Source organism: Tenrec ecaudatus, chromosome 9, assembly GCF_050624435.1.
Source record: "Tenrec ecaudatus isolate mTenEca1 chromosome 9, mTenEca1.hap1, whole genome shotgun sequence".
In the NCBI taxonomy this organism is placed as follows: Eukaryota; Metazoa; Chordata; class Mammalia; order Afrosoricida; family Tenrecidae; genus Tenrec; species Tenrec ecaudatus.
This window is the reverse complement of record NC_134538.1, coordinates 58,392,766-58,412,856: the sequence shown is the minus strand read 5'-3', so window position 1 is coordinate 58,412,856 and position 20,091 is coordinate 58,392,766. Positions and strand designations below refer to the sequence as shown.

The 20,091-nt window shown below is 42.1% G+C and overlaps 1 protein-coding gene across 1 annotated transcript in view; it reads left to right on the top strand.

The window, feature by feature from the left end:
• Positions 1–20,091, top strand: part of COBL (cordon-bleu WH2 repeat protein) — a 211,612-nt gene that overhangs the window by 60,816 nt on the left and 130,705 nt on the right. Inside the window, exon 7 of the mRNA XM_075557316.1 lies at positions 15,622–15,804. Within this exon, the coding sequence (XP_075413431.1) occupies positions 15,622–15,804 (183 nt within the window). The remainder of the gene's footprint in view (positions 1–15,621; positions 15,805–20,091) is intronic.

The window sequence follows — 20,091 nt, the reverse complement described above, 5'->3', positions numbered from 1 at the left end:
TCTTTACCAGGCACTTGTAAACGTCCTCGGAACACTCTGAGAAGGACACACGCAACATCAGCATTTCCTCTAGCATCGCTCAGAAGAGCATTTGAGTCTGATCCATAGCAGTGCATGAGAGACATCAACCCACGTGGATCCAGGGCGCAGTGACCTGATGCCACTCAGTGGGAGACCTTTCGGATTGTTGGTGACAGAGGACTAGGCAGAATAAGAGCTGGCAGAGGAGTGTGTATAGCCCTTGCCTTTCTGCCATGCAGAACTAGAGGACTTGAACTGCAATCCTTGAATGTGGATCGGAAAGGATTGAGTATGTCCAACAACCTAGGGGAGAACAGTCTGTTACAGTAGTCCATATAAGAAAGAGCTGGCTAGAAAGATCAACACACCGAAATATCTGCATTTACTTACTATTTAATGTATGGGGGCTCTACTAGACTTTAACCTTTCATGAGGAAAGAGCCATCTATTCTCCCCAAGAGCCAACTGAGCATGTGTAAGGAGTTTACCCAGATGATCATATTAGAGTGAAAACTTGACATCACAAATTATTTCATGTTCATTGCTGTCCAGTGAACTCTGGCTCTTGATTCTGTATAGCCTGCAATGAAACGCTGCTCTGTCCTGTGCCATCTTCGTGGCCATGACTATGGTTTAGTCCGTTGCTACAACGAGTGTGTCAATCCAGTTCATTGAGGCATTCCTTTATTTCTGTTTGCCTCTGTCTTGCCAACCACGTTGTTTCTGCCTGTCAGAGAAGAAAATCTGGTTTTCAGTTTGTCACACTGTGGTGACTTGAGTGTCACTTTGATTCTGGAAGCTGTGCCCAGGGTAGCTAGGTTTCAGTGGAGCTTACCAATGAAAACAATGAAGCAAGGCCGGGTGGTCTATTTCCCAGATTGAAAGCTTATGGATCACAGCCCCTGGTGGCTTTGGCTTTTCCCTGAAGCAAAATAAAGCCCTCTTCCCAAAGAGGGGGTGCTCCCTAGTCGAAATGAAAGTTCACCTTCGGAGTAGTGGGACATCTTGGCTGTGTTCAACTTTAAGTCGGTGGCTGCAGCTGACCTTCATCTGGATGATTAAATCTCGCAGAATCATTTGCTACAAGTGGCCTTTGTCACCTTTGTCTTGTCCTTCAGACTAAAAGATGGCCTACGAAAGTGTCTGCTTTCTACTAGAGCAGTGGTTCTCAGCCTTCCTAGTGCTGCGACTCTTTCATACAGTTCCTCAGGTAGTGGTGATCCCGCAACCATAACATTATTTTTGTTGCTACTCATAACTGTCATTTTGCTACTGTTATGAATCAGGTGGCCCCCATGAAAGGGTCATTCGACCTCCAAAAGCTTCGCAACCCACTAGTTGAAAACCACTGTCCTAGAGGATGGAGCATTACCTGTCATTTACAGCTTTTTCCAGAAAGCCTGAGAACTGTAAACTGTGCAGAAGACAATCCAAACACAGAAGGAAGCATGTGACCATTTTACTCAGGTGCTTTGTTTATATAACATATTTTATCACATAAATATCTGACAGGTTAAGACATTCATTTGGGGGAGAGGTATATTTTTATAAGCTCAAATTAAATTCTAGGAAGATAAATGGATTCTAGTTCTGTTCATTGGGGGACAGGGAGTGTATTCCTGGACGACTCCATCAGGAAGGTTTTGGGGGGTGGAATTGACTCATGCTGATTGTTTTTCATGTGGGATGATTGGGAGAGACACTTAACAATGGACCTCTCATTCCTTCCCTGGGACATTCGCTTGATTCATAGTATTTACCAGAATGATAGAGAGGCTTGCTGACTCAGAGCATCTGAGCAGTTCCGTTGTCCAGGACAGTCCCAGGGGCAAAACCGTCCTGCAGAAACGCTACCAAGGTGCTGCCTCTGGTTTATTCTTTATCCTGCCCATCTCAGCAGGATGTGGTTCACCTCTCTCCTGTTTGCAGTGGGTTCTTTTGAAAGGATAAGTACTTCGTGTTCTGTTTGTTTGTATGTAATCACCTCCATTCATCTGCATTCAAGTGCCTCCCTGTAGCCCAACTGCCAAGGTGGGTTTTTTAAAGTTTGATCAGCAAGTAATTTACATACCATATAATTAAATAGTTCAATAATTCAATAATGTCAAGATGAGTTGTACAATCACCCCCACATCAATTTTTGGAGAACATTCCCCTTGCCATAGTTAAATCACCTCCAAGATGAGTCATGCCATCAGAATCCATTTTAATGCTCCCTCCCCCGCTCCCATCCAAGGTTTTTAATGGAAGCAGAGAAAACCTGGAGGGGCTTGGGGAGGACAGGTGGTTTGTGGTTGACTGCTCGTCCAAAGGTTGAGGACAAACTTGACCTCTGCAGAAGGGCCTGGAAAACTTCTTCCATAAAGAAGTTTAAAGCCAAGAAAACTCTATGGAGTTCAACTCTCTGGCACCTCGAGTCACCATGAGCAGGGACCAACTCAACGGCAACCACGAGAAAGTCTAAAGTGAGTGATGAGTCTGACGCGGTCCTCGGAATTGTAGGGAAAGTAGCGGGATAGCTCTAGCAGTGGGTTGTCTCTATGAAAGAATCTATCTGCCCCGCACTCTAGAAGCAACACGAAAACTGCCTTTGTTCGCAAGTGTACTAGCCATTTTCCAAAGTTGTCATAAATAGAACCAAGTGTAGCTCACGTCGGAAAGACACTTTGCTGGTGGTGTGAAGCTATGCACAGGAAACATGTGACTCTCGAAGAAAGTGTGACTTGGGAAGAAGCCAGGAGCCTCAGCAAATCTGCTTCAGTGTCAACAGGTAGGGAAGGGACCATGGAACTGCTGCTGCTTGCCTTTTGGGGGAAGAAATTCTCACCGTCTTGGTATTCAGAACTTCGCAGGTTGCAGCCTCTCTGGCGATCATTAAGAGGTTCCCCTGTTTGCAAAGAGAGAGAGCCTTTCGTATTCCATTACTCAGGAAACATAGGGGTGACCACGCCAAGTGGCAGAACATGCAATGTGACTGGCGACGCCACTCTCTGGAGGACACCTTACCCTCAATAGCAGCATTTACAGAACCCCTGACTGGGAGACAATGAACTTCATCTCAGCGCTTAAAAATAAAGAAGTTCACAAATCGAGGTTGAAGTGTGTATACAGCCGCCTGGACATGCAAACAGTTCACGTGCTTGGCTTCTAACCAACGGCTGGTGGTTCGCGTCTGCACAGAGGTGCTTTGTGAAAAGACCAACGCAATCCGCCCTTGAATTCTATGGAGCATAATTGTTCTCGGTGACACAGGGAGTCGCCATGAACAGGGGTCCCCTCCACAGCAAACTGGTGGTGCTGTGATAGGTTTCAATACTGGAAACAGAATTATGGACTCAAGTATTTAAAAGTGACTGAGAGGGTTGTGTGTGTGTGTGTGTGTGTGTGTGTGTGTGTGTGTGTGTGTGTAGCGAAAACAGAATTTGCATACGTGTATGTTTATGTAGACATTTAGGCATATATGTCCCCCCACCTACGCACAGCAAATGAATGAATGGGGTTTTGGAAATGTTCCCTGGAGGTTGACAGGAACAATGAATCTTGATATGAGAGCCACTGGACATACAGTCTCTGGTGGAGGAGTGTCTCCGAACCCCCTGAGACCATTTCCTTGGAGAGGCCACTTGTTCCCCTCCCCCAGTGTTGTCCTGGCCTTTTTGAGCTTGGCTCTTGGTGGGCCTGGTTACTGGCTGGCCACTCAGGGGAGTGGACCTTCAACAGATGTGGGCCAGAAACATGCTTGAGAGCTAAGGTTATGAAAGGACAAGTGTTTCCCATTGGAAGCATTCCCAGGACAAGGGGCTAAGAAAACACAGGAATGAGTTGGGGAAGCCAGAGTGCTTTCGCCTTGGCCAGCAGGAGAGAGGCCAGAACAAAACCGTAGGTGTGTTCACAGAAAGACTAGACGGAGCCTCTGAAACACCTGTGTCTCCGAGAGACGATAAAGAAAAACAGGGCTGACAAGGCAATGTCAGAGGTCCCCCAACTAGATAAGAGGAAGACACTGGAAGCACCCATAATTCTGCTTACGAGCTAGTAAACTGCACCCTGCGCTCCCACTAGCAGAAGAACTGCATCCAACCATAGCCCAAATGCAGCTGAAGTTGTGCTACCGGACTGAGTGAGGAACAAAAGAAGAGAATGACTTACTTTTCCCCTCGGCTGCCTCTTCCGGTCACTCCTGGTTCCCTCCACGACTCTCCTACTCCCAAAGACCCAGGGTACTGAGCAAGAGAACGCTGTCCAGACCCAGGATGCAGAAGAGCTTGAGCAATTTTCCTTGGCAAGTTGTCACAGAGTTTGCTATGTACAGGGCACAGACCAGGGGCCTGTTGGCTTATCATCCTGGAGCAGAGACCTCCCCTGGGACGTGCAGCTGATTCAGGGCCTCTCTGAGTGGCAGGACAAACTTCTGTCCTCCCCCGCTGCTTTCATCCTTGGTTTGCAGGTTTAAGGAAGCTAAGGAGACTGGTTATTTGGACACCAGGACCTCAGTTATCCACATAAAAAAGATAGGAGCATTACAGTTCTCCGTGGATATGCAAATATATCAATAGGTTTCTAATAGGTTGTAATGATTATATTGAATCCTCTTATCCTGAGATTGGTTAACTGCTGTGGTTGCCCCCTCTTTCTCCTCTCTGTGCTTTTGTTCACCTTGCACTGGAAAGATTCAAAGAGATCCCATTTAGCTCTGGTTTCTCTTCTGTATTACCTGTCTTCAGAAAGGAAAATTAATCTGTCTCCCTCTCTATGCCTCTTCCTCTCTTTCTGTCCTCCTCTCCCTCCCTCTTCCCCCAAGACCCATCTTGTAACTTTCCGAATAACCCTATTCTCCCATGAACTTAAGGTTCTTACCCTTGGCTAAACTCTGGACTTATAACTCCTCTGCAATCCCTTTGTCCATCTTCTCTTTTTAAATTTTCAAAAGAAGTAATACCTTAAAGGCGGAATGGAGGGGACATGGTCAACGTACCACAAAGTGGGGAAATGATCGTTGTTAGGCGACGTGATGCACCACAGCTTGACATCTCCTGGTCCCGTGCCATCCTCAGAAATGGCTGGCATGGTTTGAACCCACTGTTGCAGCTGCTGTGCTCACCTGTGTTTTCAAGGTTCTTCACTCTGGGGCTACCCTTCACCTCAGCAAGCATGGTGTCCATCCCCAGGGACTGGCTCCCCTGATCACATCCTCCCATTTGCTTGTTTTGCTGGCAGTCCATGGTACTTTAAATATTCTTTGCCTGCACTAATATTCAGATGTATCCGTTTTTTGTAAGTTTTTCTTATTCAATGTCCAACTTTCACATGCATATGAAGCAATTGAAAACACTATGACTGGGGTCAGGCCTTAGCCCTCAAAGTACCGTCCTTGCTTTTCAGCACTTTGCGAGGTCTTGCGCTGCAGATTGACCCAAAACAGTGAGCTATGTGAGCTCTTGACTCTGTTTCCACAAACATCGACTGTGAATCTAAGGAAGATGAAATCCTTAACGACGTCAAACTTTTCTCCCTTTGTTATTAGATTAGCTATCTAGCTGTAAAGACTTTGTTTTATACATTGCGTTGAAATCTACCTTGAAGGCTGCAATCTTTGATCATCAACAAGTGCTTCAGGTCCTCCTCACTCTCAGCAAGCAAAGTTTTGTCATCTGCAGGTTCAAGGTTATAAAAAGACTTTACTCCAATGGCAAGCCCTCATTCTTCGTCATATAGTCCGCCTTCTTGAATTATCTGCTCAGCATAAAGATTTAAGAAGGTGGTAATAGGCTCGACGGCTGACACCTACCTTTTTTAAAACTTTAAACCAATTCAGTATTCCCTTGCTCTGTTGAAACAACTGCCTCTTGATCCATAGACAGGTCTGTGTGAGCACATGAAGCACTTGGCCATTCTGATTCTGCTCATGCTTGGTTATGACCCACACAAGTCAAATGTCTCTCCATAGCCAGAAACACACAAGCACATACCTTCTCTGATCGTCTTTGCTTTGAGCTAAGATCTATCGAACACCAGCCCCGGTGCCCTGTGTTCCAGTCCTCTTCTGCATCGGGCCTGAATTTCCAGAAGTTCCCTGATGATGTAACTGCTACAACTGTTAGTGAATGGTTTTCCACAAGCTTTTAGCTGCATGGGACACAGAAAAGAGTTGAAGCTAAAAAGAATGACTAGAATTAGACTTGACTGCAAAGAAAACAGAAAATGCTTTACAGTGACCTCAGAAGTGACCTTGACAGGTTGGGGTCTGAGATCCCCTCGCTCCACTCATCTCTGGATTGGCTGTCTGTGCCCATCACTTGTTGGCTCAGACGGTACAGAAACCTTCCTCCTCTGCTTGACCAAGACAGCCGTATCAGTGTTTGATGCCCTTGTGCTCTTGCCAACTAAGCATTGCTTCCTGCATCATTACACAAATCCTGTTTGGGAAGATAAATTATATGACCACCCTCTTCTAGAGCATGATACTTCAGAGAATATTTTAGCCAATACAACAGAGAAAATTTTTGAACTATGCTTTGGAGTTGGTCTACGGAAATAAAGAGAGAGAGGTGATTGAACTACTGCTTCTTAAAACAAAAACAAAACAAACCACCTACTTTTCTGGGAGATAAGTGTTTCCTGTGAAAAATTCTAATCAGCCTAATTTCCTGCAACTAATGACTCAACTTCCTGGGGCTACAGAGAAGCCCTTCAGGACCCCTTTGCGATATGATGCAGACATTACAGGTGATCAGGTTACCTGCAGAGAGATTGGTCCTCATGTTAGTTTTGTTTCTATTAGCTAGAAGGGTGTTTCCAATCAACATTCAAACCTAGCAAATATAACTTTTAATCCTGGTTATATGGTTTCTTTTTCTGGTCCAATTCATGAGGTTATTTAAACTATCGTCAATCACATAATATGAAAGTTGGGTTTGGAGGGAATCCTTTATCTGAAGTGTGGGACCGTGTAAAAAAATATTTGCTCTTGAAAAGGTATATCAACCTACAGTGTACAAATAAATATCCGAACCTGACACCACATCACCAGTTATAGAAAATTTTACATATGCGAGTAACAGGGAAAACTCTCCATTTTAAGCTTTTTTTTAATCAAGATTTTATTGTTTATATAAAATTAGAACATTAAATAGTAAGTCTGTGTGAATGTGTGTGTGTGTGCAGGCTGTTCCTGGATGGGGCAAATACCTACCATGCTTGGCTGGCACTTGGAAAGCTGGAGATTTGAAACTGCCCACAGGTACCTGGGAAGAAAGGCCTGCTGATCTACTTCGGAAAAAGTCACCCTCTGAAAATCCTATAGAGCACAGCTGTACTCTGACACACACATGCTCTCTGTTAGTCAGAACTGATTTGAAGGCAAAACACATGTTTATACGTAGATGCACACACATGTTGTGGGTGTTTCCCACATGGCCTCCATGTTACCTCACAGTTCCTCTCGGTCTGCTTCATCCCCATCAGCCTCATGTCTTACCTCCTGGTCCTCTTTTTGTTCACCTAATTACTGTTGTTTTGAATCTGCATTATGCATCATTGTTTACCATCTGAAGCTGAATATTGTACCTGCTACTTTCATGTCTTTTTGTCTCTCTCCCCCTTCATACTGACTATAAAGGGAATTTCATACCATGGCTTGTACCCACGCCTCCCTAACGCTCAGCATGGTTGACCACTTATAGATTAGCACTTTGTGGATCTGGCGATACCGGCAGGAGAATTCCGAAGAACCTTTCTTGGGAACAGGAACCACATCTTATAAGCTTTGACTTACACAGGGACACATTTCCTTTTAATATGCAAGCTCTCCAGAAATTTCTAGTTTTTGAAAGTTGTCATGATCAATCCCAATAATGCTAAGTCTCCAACATAGTATTATAATTCACCTTCGCTCTCTTTATTTCATTATCTTAAGAGATGATCAAATACTGTCAATTGTAAAGTGGTTTGTTTGCTCTTTTTTACAAAAAGATCCTGCCAGAAGAGCAATAATCCCAAATCACTGCTGCGTATGACCATTCGAGAGTTTTTGAGACACCGTATTTTGTTAACTGAAATCTCCATCCAGACCAAAAAGCTTCTGCAACATTTCTTCTTGGAAAGATTAAAAATGCCATCCCACAGGCATTTGCATGCACAGACTTGGCCAAGAGAATGATTGCTTCCCATTAATCTCACATAATAGAAACTAGATTCATACGTTCCACTTCCGTGACTCCATTGTAATTAGTTCTCATGAAGCTGGCGTGCTACATGCCTCTAGGTTTGCCGTTCCCTCTCAACTGCTGCAGGATTCCCAGGGTGCCTGACGAGACAGGATATTTGACTCAGGGATCCAGCTATGGGTGTGTCCCTCAGGAAGGCTGTGTTCTGGGGATAAGGAAAATGCAGTCAGAGCGCATGTGCCCTGGAAGGGAACTCTGCCTGACCCCTTGCGCAGGATGGCTCGGGCAGCTGTGGAAGGGGGGCAGTGCCCGCTCCTTTCTCGCAAGGGCATGCCAGGAGCTTTGACAGTCTGGGCTGCTCTACCCAGAGGATCCCCGGGCGTGCGGAAAAGAACAGGATGTCCATCTGCCTGATCTGGTTTATATCCTGTGGCCCTCCCCTGGATCCCTGCCGACAGACACATGTATTAGAAGTAAAGGCGTTGTGGATAATGAGTTTCAAACTGAATCTGCTCTCCCATTTGATTATTTAACAGAGCATTGAAAAAACTAATCCTTTCAAGGGAGGTTGCGTAGTATAGAGAGAAGAGGGCTACAAACAAATGTGAGGAAACTTAATTCCAGTTTGATTTTACCATTAGGGAGAGAAGTGATTCTAAGTAGCTCCTAGGCCCGTAATATAACTGAAACTAGCTGAGTAATACCTTGGGGAACAGTTATTTTCTTGATTAAAGTCAGAGAAACTCTGGAGTCATCAATAAAGATGTCTAATCAAAATTAGTGTCATCTCGGCTGGTAGGATTGTTGGTTGACAGATGGTTGGTCTGTCACTTTGTCATACTTTGGTGGCGTGTGTGTTGCCATGGTGCTAGAAGTTGTACCACCAATATTTCAAATACCAGCAGGGTCACCCATATAGGACAGGTTTCAACAGAGCGTCCACACTAACACGGACAAGAGAGAAAGGAGTAGAAATCTTCTGAACATCAGCTAGTGAGAACCCTGTGAACCACAAGAGAGTGTTGTTGGCTGTAATGTTGAAAGATTCACCTCCTAGGTTGGAAGGCACTGAAAATACACGAGGGATTCAAGCACCCCGAGGATACCAAAGACGGCACCTGAACAGGCCATAGTGAGTTCTATGGTGCAATGGGTCTCCGTACATCAGAGCTGACATGCCAGCAACTAACAACAATGACGTTTTTTGCTGTACTTAAATTAAAATATATTTTCTTATTATTAAAAGAAGTAATATTCAACTCTTTCGGTACCATGAGAACTGTTCTAATCAAGGTCTAAGCAGGCTTAAATTCTTTTTCCCTTGATTTGATTTGAAAATCGCACTAAGTGAACTTGATTTACCTCAAACCCAACCTGTAGCAGATTAAGGAACTGAAATCCTCCCTTGGATTTCATACTGAACTGCCCTTGGATGAGTGAGAAGCAGGGCATGGCTGCTCTCCCAAGGTTATGCAATTGGTGATCTCTGGACATCGGTTCAGATCTCTTATTTGAGGGTGTCCAATGCATGGTGGCCCCAGACTCCTATAGATTTACTATTTTAATGTTCTCCTGTTTTGTGATGTGTTAGTCTAGCAGGTATATTTCTGCCTTTGTAAATGAATGTTCGTGAATGTTTTGGCCCCACTGCAACACTCATTGTTCATGTAAATAGTGCCTAGTCACTTAAACTTTTAATCTGTACAAATCAACATTTCATGTATAATTTCCTTTTCTCAACAGTGTTTTCAATTCTATCTCAGGGTCAGCCCACTTTGGAGATGGAAGCACCAATCTTCCCTCTCAACAATTTAAAAAATATTCAAGAGCCATAAATAAATGTTTACAGACAAATAAAAATCACCATTACCTGAATGATATCCTTTAATTTTTTCTATTTTACTTTAGAGCCACATGTACATATGGAAAGCCATGGCCCACTGTTTACCAACCACTGATCTATACCATTGACTAAATTAATGATATCAGTAGACTTAAATTATGCCCCATGGGAATGATTTACAAGGCTCTTCAATGAAATGATGATGTCTGTAGAGTGAACTGTAGACATGTATAAACCATAGACATATGAATGGATTTGTAGCCTTATTCTAAGAACAATTAATTCTTATGACATAAATCTGCTCTATACCCGCCTTCATAACAAGATCACTGAAGAGATGGCTGCTATCAGGAAGAAATCAGATGGTGAAGCTGAGGTCTTAAAGGTTTCTCTTAAAACAAGCAGCTGTGTAAGTGAGCCATCAACTAAGTTCACAGGAAGAAGCACACCAATGTGTGTGATCCATGGATTGTAAATAATGAGATCCAAATTCAAAGGAGGGAATCGCATCAGAGCTGAAATTTTCAGCACCCTGTTTTCAGAAGGCTATCGATGACAGTACAAATCACAAATCCCTTTTCAGGTTTCCCCACATGGATTAAGACCCAGCGAATCCCCTTGAACTATAGTCCAAGGATGTGAGTAGCTTAGCCTTCAGTCAGAGAACATTGCAAAATTGATGCTGACAGATGTAGATAGATTAAAATGGAATATGGTACTTTGGGGGCTTCCTTTTGACCATTCACAAATGTGTTCCAGTTTTTAATATTTTCTGCTTTCTTTTAGATTGACTTTTTCTGCATTTTATTTTGTAATTATTGAGTGGGGGCTTGTTTCTTGTATTTGTTTAGTATGATTTTCTGTATATGAAACCCAGCATAGGTAACTCTGAATCTGGAGACGGCAATCACTGGGTTGACTGAGGGTTTCTATCACTCGGGAGAGTGAGGAGAAATGAGGATCTAACCACAATGAGTAAAAGAAAGGAGAATGTGTCCCCAAACTGATTTGGTTATAATTTTCACAGCTCCTCTTAATATGACTGACCTATTGAATTGTCTGATGCGGGAGTTATATACCAATGAAACTATTTTAAAATGACAGTGCCAAGTTAATTTCCTTTTTAAGATGTAGTGAATCAGAAGACACTTCTTCCATTGAATACTTGAATAGGTACAAGTCATTAACCTACTGCTGCTAGTGTTGAAACTACTAATAATAATACAAAGGTAACAGAATTTGTCTCAAATTCTGGATTCATTCTTTGATGCGGTTTAAAAAAATCAGTAACAAACTAGAAAATGTTACTATTTTAGAATTGGAAAAATATTGCCTTTACAGATTTACAGAAATACAAATTTTGCTTTATGGAAATATTTTCTTCTAATGATATAAATTTGGGGATCGAAAGCTGACCATGTGACATCACAGTGGACCTTTTGAAAATGTGTGTCAAAAATGTATGGGTGGCAGACAAGCAAGGTTCTGTAGCCAGAATACGTTTCTAGGATACAAAACTAACGGTGACAATTGAAAGAGGAAGCAGCTACTGTATTCTGCATCCATCGGCTCTAAATATTTTGTTTGCAAATTATTCAGTCCTAAGTGATTTAATTCTCTATTTGCTTTGGGTTGATTTTGTGATTGATCCCACTTGAATATCACTGATACACAAGAAAGCAGTTCAACTCACTGAGACTATGTGCTGTTTTATGTAAACTAAAGATGTGTTTGGGCTTATTTCCTGAATGAACACATTAATAACGTATGTCAGTGTTGGGGGCAAAAGTACCATCTATCCCAAGGTTACCAAAAAATTCAAATACATGGAAAATAAGAATTCCTGACAAAAATGAGAAGATTTCAAACAAAGGCAATCAATTATTTTTAAAATATAACATTGCAGATCTCTGGCAAAACCACCTGTCAGAGATGACTCGTGTTGCTGCTGCTGTTTGCTGTTCGGTGTGGGTGACTCTGTTCCCACTCACAGTGATCCTAGTCCAACAGAAGGAAACCAGCACCTGGTCCTGACCCAGGGGCACAATGGTGGTCTCTTTGAGCCCATCGTGGCAGCCACTATGTCGGTCCATCTCGTGGAGGACCTTCCTCTTTTGCACTGCCCCTCCGCTTTGCCAAGCAGGATGCCCTGCTCCAAGGACTGGACTCTCCTGATGACCTGCCCAAAGTACTTGAAACGAAGTCTCGCCATCCTGGCCTCTAAAGAGCATTCTGGCTGGACCTCTTCCAAGGCAGATCTGTGTGTTCTTTTGGGTCACAGCAAGCCCATGTGACAATAGAACTGCCCTATACTGTTTTCTAGAATAGCATCTTTACGGAAGCAGATTGCCAGGCTTTCCTGCTGTGGAACCACATGGTCGATGTAAACCAGCCAGCACTTCCTTCGCAGCCGAGCTTACCGGACTCTTGCCCCTTGTCCCTCCAAGGGTCCTTTCCCTGATGACATGGGTCTCGTTTGGGGCAGAAGTGCATAACCTGGAAGTGTTAGTCTTCTTTCTCCATACTTCCTCCTCTAAGATATATGCCGGGTGTGATCAAATGGTTCACACTTTTTATTGTGTGCTCAGCTACCGGTAGACTTCTGAGTACATGGGGCATAATGCTGACCTGGGCAGGGCGCCTTCAGAACTGATTTCCACGGCAGCTTAGGTCAGCTTTTGGTCAGACCAGAGTCCCATGATACCTCACGTAGGAAAGCCATGTTAGTAACGTTGCTCTTTTGTTCCCAGCGCTTCTCTTTAGGATTTGTTGCTTGCTTTATGGGTTTTCTTAAGCTTCATTTTGAGCAGAAAAGCTACTAAGACAAACTGGTAGATTGTGATAGTCCAAATTTGTGGATTTTAGGGCCAAGCTTTGAAGAAGGCATTACTTCCCTATAAGAACAAGACTAGATACATTTTTTAAGTTTTTACTTACCTGTTTGGATAGGGAGCAGAAAACCAAACCCCTCTTGAAAAAAGCAATGGTCCGTCCCTCAAATAACTTTGAGAGTCATGTTGTAGGAGGAAGAATCCCAGACAAGTAGGAAAATGGGACACAGACCAAGTTGCTTGATTATTCAGCTATATGAACTAAGCTCTTGGTTTTCCATTTCATTTCATATTGATCTAAGTCAGTATTTTAAGGAAAAGCTAATTCTCAACAGTGTTTTCCCCCAAATTACTCTGTAGATTGTCTTGTAAATTCTGTTCACATAGAAGGGGGCTTCAAAAAGTTTGTGGAAAATAGAATTAACATATAACGTAATTTTTCCACCGACTTGTCTAAGCCCCCTTGTGTCCCAGGAGTGGGGAAGAAGGGACTTAGGGCACGAGTGATACATGTTCCCTAAAGCAGTCATGAATAATAATAAATACAAGGGAATAAGCTTGTCCCTTCCGCTTTTACACGCATGATTCGAAAGTTGAGAGATCCTGTTCTGTGCCACAGGGAGCAAGAGGGTCTGGTGGACTAAGCTCTGGTGGACCACAAAATCTGTTTGCTTGAGGGCAGAGTGGTGTAGAGAATTGTTCCTGGGCTGTACACAGAGGATTTGGGGGTAAAAAAGCACCGGCTGGGTCAAATGCGGAACCCTTAGTTTGGAGGTTTGAGTTCCCCAGAGGTGCCTGAGAACAAAGACATGGCTCTTTACTTAAAAAAAATATGTGATAAGATTTTGTTGTCTTGAAAAAGAGCTAGGAGAAAAGTGGACCACACTTCCTGGGGACCTCTAATGTGGCAGACATATTTTGAGAGTTTTATATAAATTATCTCGTTTACTGAATATAGGAACTTTGAAGTCAATGTGATTCCCCCAGTTTTAAAATGGATGATGTGCTTTCCTGTAAGCTCTTTTCTTGTGTGTATGGTGCTGGCTAAGTACCGTGTCAAGAATGCAGTTTATTCCTTGCCTTAAAGAGCTTGCAGCTCAAGACCTCCTGTGGATGTCAGAATGCTTGTAAGGGCAAGAAGACCACAGGATTAGGACCTGGAATCAACATAACATGTGCAGTTCTTTAAAAGAAATACGCTGCCAAAGCGCTTCTTAAAATGCTCGGGGCATTTAAAGGACAGAGGTAAATTCATAGCAGTGTTGAGTGAGCGGTCAGCCGCACATAGTTGTGGTGAGGACTGAGGAGGAGAGGAACTGGAAGTTCCGTGTCTAGACAGGGTGGAGTGAAGAAAAGCAATTAGATGCTGGGTTGTGAAATGCATTGTCAAGAGCGTTGTGATTCCAGGATGCCACAGGGCCATCCATGCTACAGAGATGATAATGTCAAGTCGGCAAGAGTAGAAGTCTCCATTGTATACCGCGTGTGTGTGTTCGTGTGTGATGTGTGTATAATCACTATAAGTCAATATGGATAAGGAAATCGAGCAACTCAGAAAAGCTGAGAATGTGCTTCTAGCTACAGGGCAAAATGCTGATGATTGAAAATGGGGTTTGCGTTTCCTCCATCTTGTAAAATGCCTTCACAGTTGGAGACCATGGATTAGCTAACCCCCTGCTCTGGTTTCCATAAATTGGCTCATTTGGAAATTGGAATCCTGCATCTTTAAGTAAATCCGCATCTTGTCAGCTTAGGTCTTCGTGGTGGCAATAACAGTAAGGCAAAGAAAACGAAGTAGGAAAGTTCTTTTTATCTCAGTACGTTTCCATGGCAACACGTACAGCTCTCCTGTGGTATCCACTGGGGATGAGATTAAGTACAGCTTGGCTGGCCCTTCCTAGAGATACTAAAGTCTGTGATGCTCCAGTCTCTGACATAAAGTGGCACAGTATTTTCGTATTACCTACGCACATCATCCTATATACTTCAAATCATCCCGAGTTTACACAGAAGACCTAGCACAATGGAAATATCTGTTAGTAACATTTTGCATTCCCTCTTTGCCTTTGAAGAATAGTTTTGACCACTTAACCGCTGTTTAGGGGCTTCTCCCTGAATAATTTCCCATCTGTGCTTGGTTGAATATTCAGGGGTGGGAACCATGGATAAGGTAGGGCCAGCTGTGTGCTCTGTGGGCAGGACTAAGGCATTGAAAGGGAAGGGTTCTTGATGCAAGCCTACATAAAGGGTCTTTCCTACAAGATGCCTCCCCTGTTTCCTAGGGGAACTCTGTACTTGATGGTCAAGGCTGTACATATCTTATAAGGAGGCACCAGCTGACGAAAAGCAACATTCGTGAATTGTTTTGTCCTTTAATGCTTAAGTGTAAGAAATCCGAGTCTCAAATTGGGTAAAGTGGTAAGAGGCTAATTTATTGCTGCATGTTGGCCCAGAGTATTAAGTGACTCTAGCCACTCAATGTTCTTTTTTATTGTTGTTCTTAGTGGTTTTAAAAGTCTGCTTACTCCATCAGTATTAAGAAAATAAACTTAGCAGCAACTTGGTTGTACAGTGTTGTGCATTATAGTTTCCCCTGGAAAATGGCAATATTGTTTTTACTCAATTTAGTCAAATCTGCCAAAGGAAATAGGTGCTAGTTGGATGGGTGATTTGTCCCTTCATTTCCATGTTTGGACTTTAATCCAGAGAAACATAGCCATCAAAGTTTGATGAAAATTTGTTTTTCTCTTCTCTCAAACAGGGCTGTCTGACAACTCCGAACTCCCCATCGGAGAGTTCACGTTCCGTTACACTGGGTCCATCCGTTTCGCTCAGCAACATCTCAGGGATGTCTGTGAAGTCAGAGATGAAGAAACGCCGAGCCCCTCCTCCCCCCTCCTTGCCGAGTCCAGGGGCACCTGTGCAAGACAGGGCATCAGAAAAGGTAGGGGGAGGCAGTTCTTGCAATCAGTGTATCCTGTAGTGTATATCAGCCAGCTGGCTCTCCAGAAGTGCCCTCTGAGCACTGTGGTCCTTAGAGTCTATGACTTGAGCAACTAGACTATTGAAGCTTTATTTAGAAATAAAGGTGAAATGCCACTCTGCTTGAATTATAGATAGAAGAAACTGTTTTTGTGCTGTTAGTATAAAAAACCTATATGTGTTGATTAACAGTTTATTTTCAGCATTGAAATTTTGGGCAGAGTCACGATTGCTTAATGAGAAGATTGTTGATGTAAAATCACCTTGTTGACCTTGCACTCTATATTGATGAGCTACAATATGACATAAATGCCCAGAGTAATTCATAGTCACACACACCTAAGAATTTGGGGGCATCTAAAGTTCCCCTGTGTATATTTATTTCACGGGACCTTATATAGTTAGTTACTGTCATACTTGGATAAGGTAGGGTGAATTGGTGTTTCATTCAACAGTTTGGTTTGTAAATGGATTGCAGTACCCACAACAGCGCATCACAGTCCCGCTTCCTGCCAGTGTCTGTCAGTTCTATCTGTCCTTCTGTAAAGTCCCCTCTTCGGAGCTATATCTTTGAGCTAATTTACCCTTTTGATCTTAGAGGATGGATGCTTCTGAAGAGTGTATTTCTCTCTAGTGTATTGTTCACCCAGTCTAGGGGCTCTGATGGCATTTCGGGTTAGCCAATGGCCTTTTGGCTGCTCACCACAAGGTTAGCACTTCAATCCCACCAACTGCTCCATGGGAGAAAGATGAGATTACCGGCTTCTGTAAAGATGCTCAGCCCAGAAACCCTATGTAGAATCGCTGTTCAATTGCAGTGGGTTTAAATCGTTTAGGAGCCTGCCTGTTGTTTAGCAGAAAGTTCACTTCCAGATCTAAAGGGGGACCAGGGCCAGACAGAGCCTTGGGGATTCCACCAGTCTCTCCATCAAACTGGTCTTATTCATTTATTTATTTGGTCTGAGTTTTATCCAACATTTTTCTCCCATTCTATCCAGGCCCCACAATTGTGATGCCTTTCAATGCAGTTAAGAGTGGTCTTGACTAAGCACCATCTAGGACTTCAGGTCTCAGGCTCTTGGAGATCCATTCTTCCTTTGGACTGATTGTTTGCAGGTGTTTTTGTGTTTCGCTCTTCTTTGCTCTGGATGGAGAAAGACCAGTATTAGGTGGCTGCTAATCAGTCTGTAAGGCCCCAGTAATACTCACTATGGTAAGAAATAGGACACAGTCTTTGTGGACTCTGTGATGCCAATTGACATCGATGTTCTCACAACTGTGGTCCTAAGTCTCCAGGCCCAGTGACTCCTTCCTTCAATGTGTGTTTGGTGATAGTGATGAAGTTTACCTACCTTTGTACCCTGTTTTCTCAGTTATAAATATGGATATATTTATAGTACATACAAATATGCATATAGAAATATCTGACAAACCTATATGTGATCATAAATGTAGTCCCTTTTACCTACTCATATCATTTTTGCCTCCCTGCATGCCTGCGTGTCCATCTCTATTCACCGACTCATATCAGTTTTTCCTGCTTACATGTCCATTTCTAGACTGGCAAGTCAGGGCTGTGTAGATTAGAATATTTACCTTGTTGTCTTCCTTTTTGTTAATGATATTGTGCTGATTACCTCTTTACTGTATGTTGCCTTTCTCTTCACCCAAATTGAAAGTGTATGTTACCTAGTTAGTGATTTTTTTCTCCTCTCCCTTCCCAACACCTGTAATAATTAAAGAATCAATTTTTCTGTATGTAAACCTTCTCTTGCATTCTTGTGATATGAGCTCAAACAGTATTTGTCCTTTTGTGATTGACCGAGTTCACGCCGCACAACGTCCTCTCGGTTCATCCACGTCTGAGGTGTTCGGCAGATTCTTCTTTGTTCTCTGAAGTTGTGTAATGTGCCCCTTTGTGTATCTGTGCTAGACTTTCTTTGTCCATTCATCTCTTGATTGTTTCTACATCTTTGCTATTGTTACTGTTGGTGGACTGAATATGAGTATGCATATATCTGTTTGTGTCCTGCTTCCTCTTTCTTTAAGATATATAACTGGTAATGAGATTAATGAATCAAATGGTATTTCTATTTCCAGCATTTCAATGATACACTAAACTGTTTCCCACGGTAGTTGGAACTTATTATGGTCTCACTAGTCTAGTCATGTATAAAAGTTCTAATCTACTCACACCTTCAACAGCATTTCTAAAATTTCTGTCTATTGAACTTTACTATTATTGTTGGGGTAAGATGATATCTCGTCATTGTTTTGATTTGTAGCTTGCTAATGACTAATGGTCTTGAGTATTTGTTTACTTGTTCATTGGTCATCTGAATGTCTTCTACATGCTTTTAATTGAATGTTTTTGTTGTTGGTATTGAGCTGTAAATGCTTTCAGTTTTTTAGATTAGTCCCTTCTCAGATATGCCATTTCCAAATATTATTTTCTTAATCTTAGACTGTCATGTTGCTCGTTTGATGAAATATTTTCATATGAATATATGCTTAATTTTTAGGTTTCAGTCTTCTAGGTTATCTTCTGCTGTTTGTCTACTGTTCGTGTTTGATAGTCTGTTGATACTGTATGTTGAGTCTCTAGTTTTCCTCATGCAACCTGGTCGTACCATGGAAGAAGCGTTGGGTTGTTAACTACAAGGTCAGCTGTTCAAATCAACAACCTGCTCCATGGGAGAAAGATGAGATCATCAGGTCCCTGAAGGATTCGCAGTTTAGGAAACTTAAAGGAACAAGTCTACTCTGTCCTGTAGGGTAACTGAGTCAGCATAGACTTACTCAATGACAATGAGTAAGCTTTCCTATGCTTTATTTTTTCTTTGAAGAACTTTATAGTCCTGGCGTTTACATGTAGGGCTTTGATCCATCTTAAGCTAGGTTTTTTTGTATATAGTATGAGGTGTAGATATTGTTTCATTTTTCTTAAAATGGATATCCTATTAGCTAGCACTGCTTGTTAAAAGAGTTGCTCTTTTCCCCATTAAATAGCTTTTGGCCCAGTGATGAGAACTGTCTGCCCATAAGTGGGCGGGTTTACTCAGGGCTCTTTTATGTCCCAGAAGTCTATGTTTCTGTTGTGTTTTTAGGTTATCATGACTATTGTAGAAAGGAGAGTGGACTTTGAAGTAGGAGCCCACGAAGCCTATTTTATTCTTTCTCATCAGTAGCGCTTTGCTTCTTGGGAGCTTTTTCTTAGAGATTGGCTTATCCATCTACTTACAGAATGTTGGTAGAATCTGGATCAAGATTGTATTATATCTGTAGATTGCTTTGGATAACATTGGTACTTTCAGAATGTTAAATCATTTTAAACATAGGCATAGTATGTTCTTCCATTGCCTTTCTCGGAGTAGTGTTTTATTATTTTCTTTGTGTAATCCTTTTTTACCTGTGGTTGGGTTTATCCTTAATAATTTTAGCTTTTTGGAAGCTATTGTAAATTGTATTGTTTTTATTTTATTTTCAGACTTCTTTTAGATATAAAGGAATCTGACTGATTTCTGAATGCTGACCTTGTGCCCTAAACTTTGTTGAAATTTTCCATCAGTCCAATAGTTTTCTTACTGGTCACCAGTATGTTCTACGTATAGCATCATATTATCTATAAATAGATAATAAATAATTCATAAATCTATATGAATTTGGGTCCTTTATTTCATGTTATTGCCTTATTCAATAGTCACTGGACTTCCAGTACAGTGTTCAATGGGAGTGATGATAGATGACTTCATTTCCATTCTCAACGGTAATGTTTTTTATAGTCTATCTCCATTGGGAGTGATGTTGGCCATTGGTTTTACATATATTAATTATGTTGAGGGATTTTCCTTTTATCCCCTTCTATTTGATGGGACATTTTTGCCTTTGTTTTATAATCAGGAATGAGGACTGAATTTTATCAAATATCCTTTATGCATTGATTATGCCAGGTTGTTTTCTTCTGTTTAATTAATGTAGTGAATTACATGGATTGTGTTTGAAAGTTGAGCCGTTCTTGTACCTGTGGTATAATTCCCAATTGGTCATCATGCATTGTTTGTTTATATGGTGTTGGATGCTGTTGGCTAAGCATTTTGCATCTGTGTTTATGAGGGACGTTGAACTGCAACTTTGTTTTTCATGCTCACTTTGCCGAGTTTCTGGTATCAGGGTCCTGTATCCATCATAAAATGAATTTGTTAGTATTTCAACCTGTTCCATGATGTGGAATACTATGGATATAACTGAT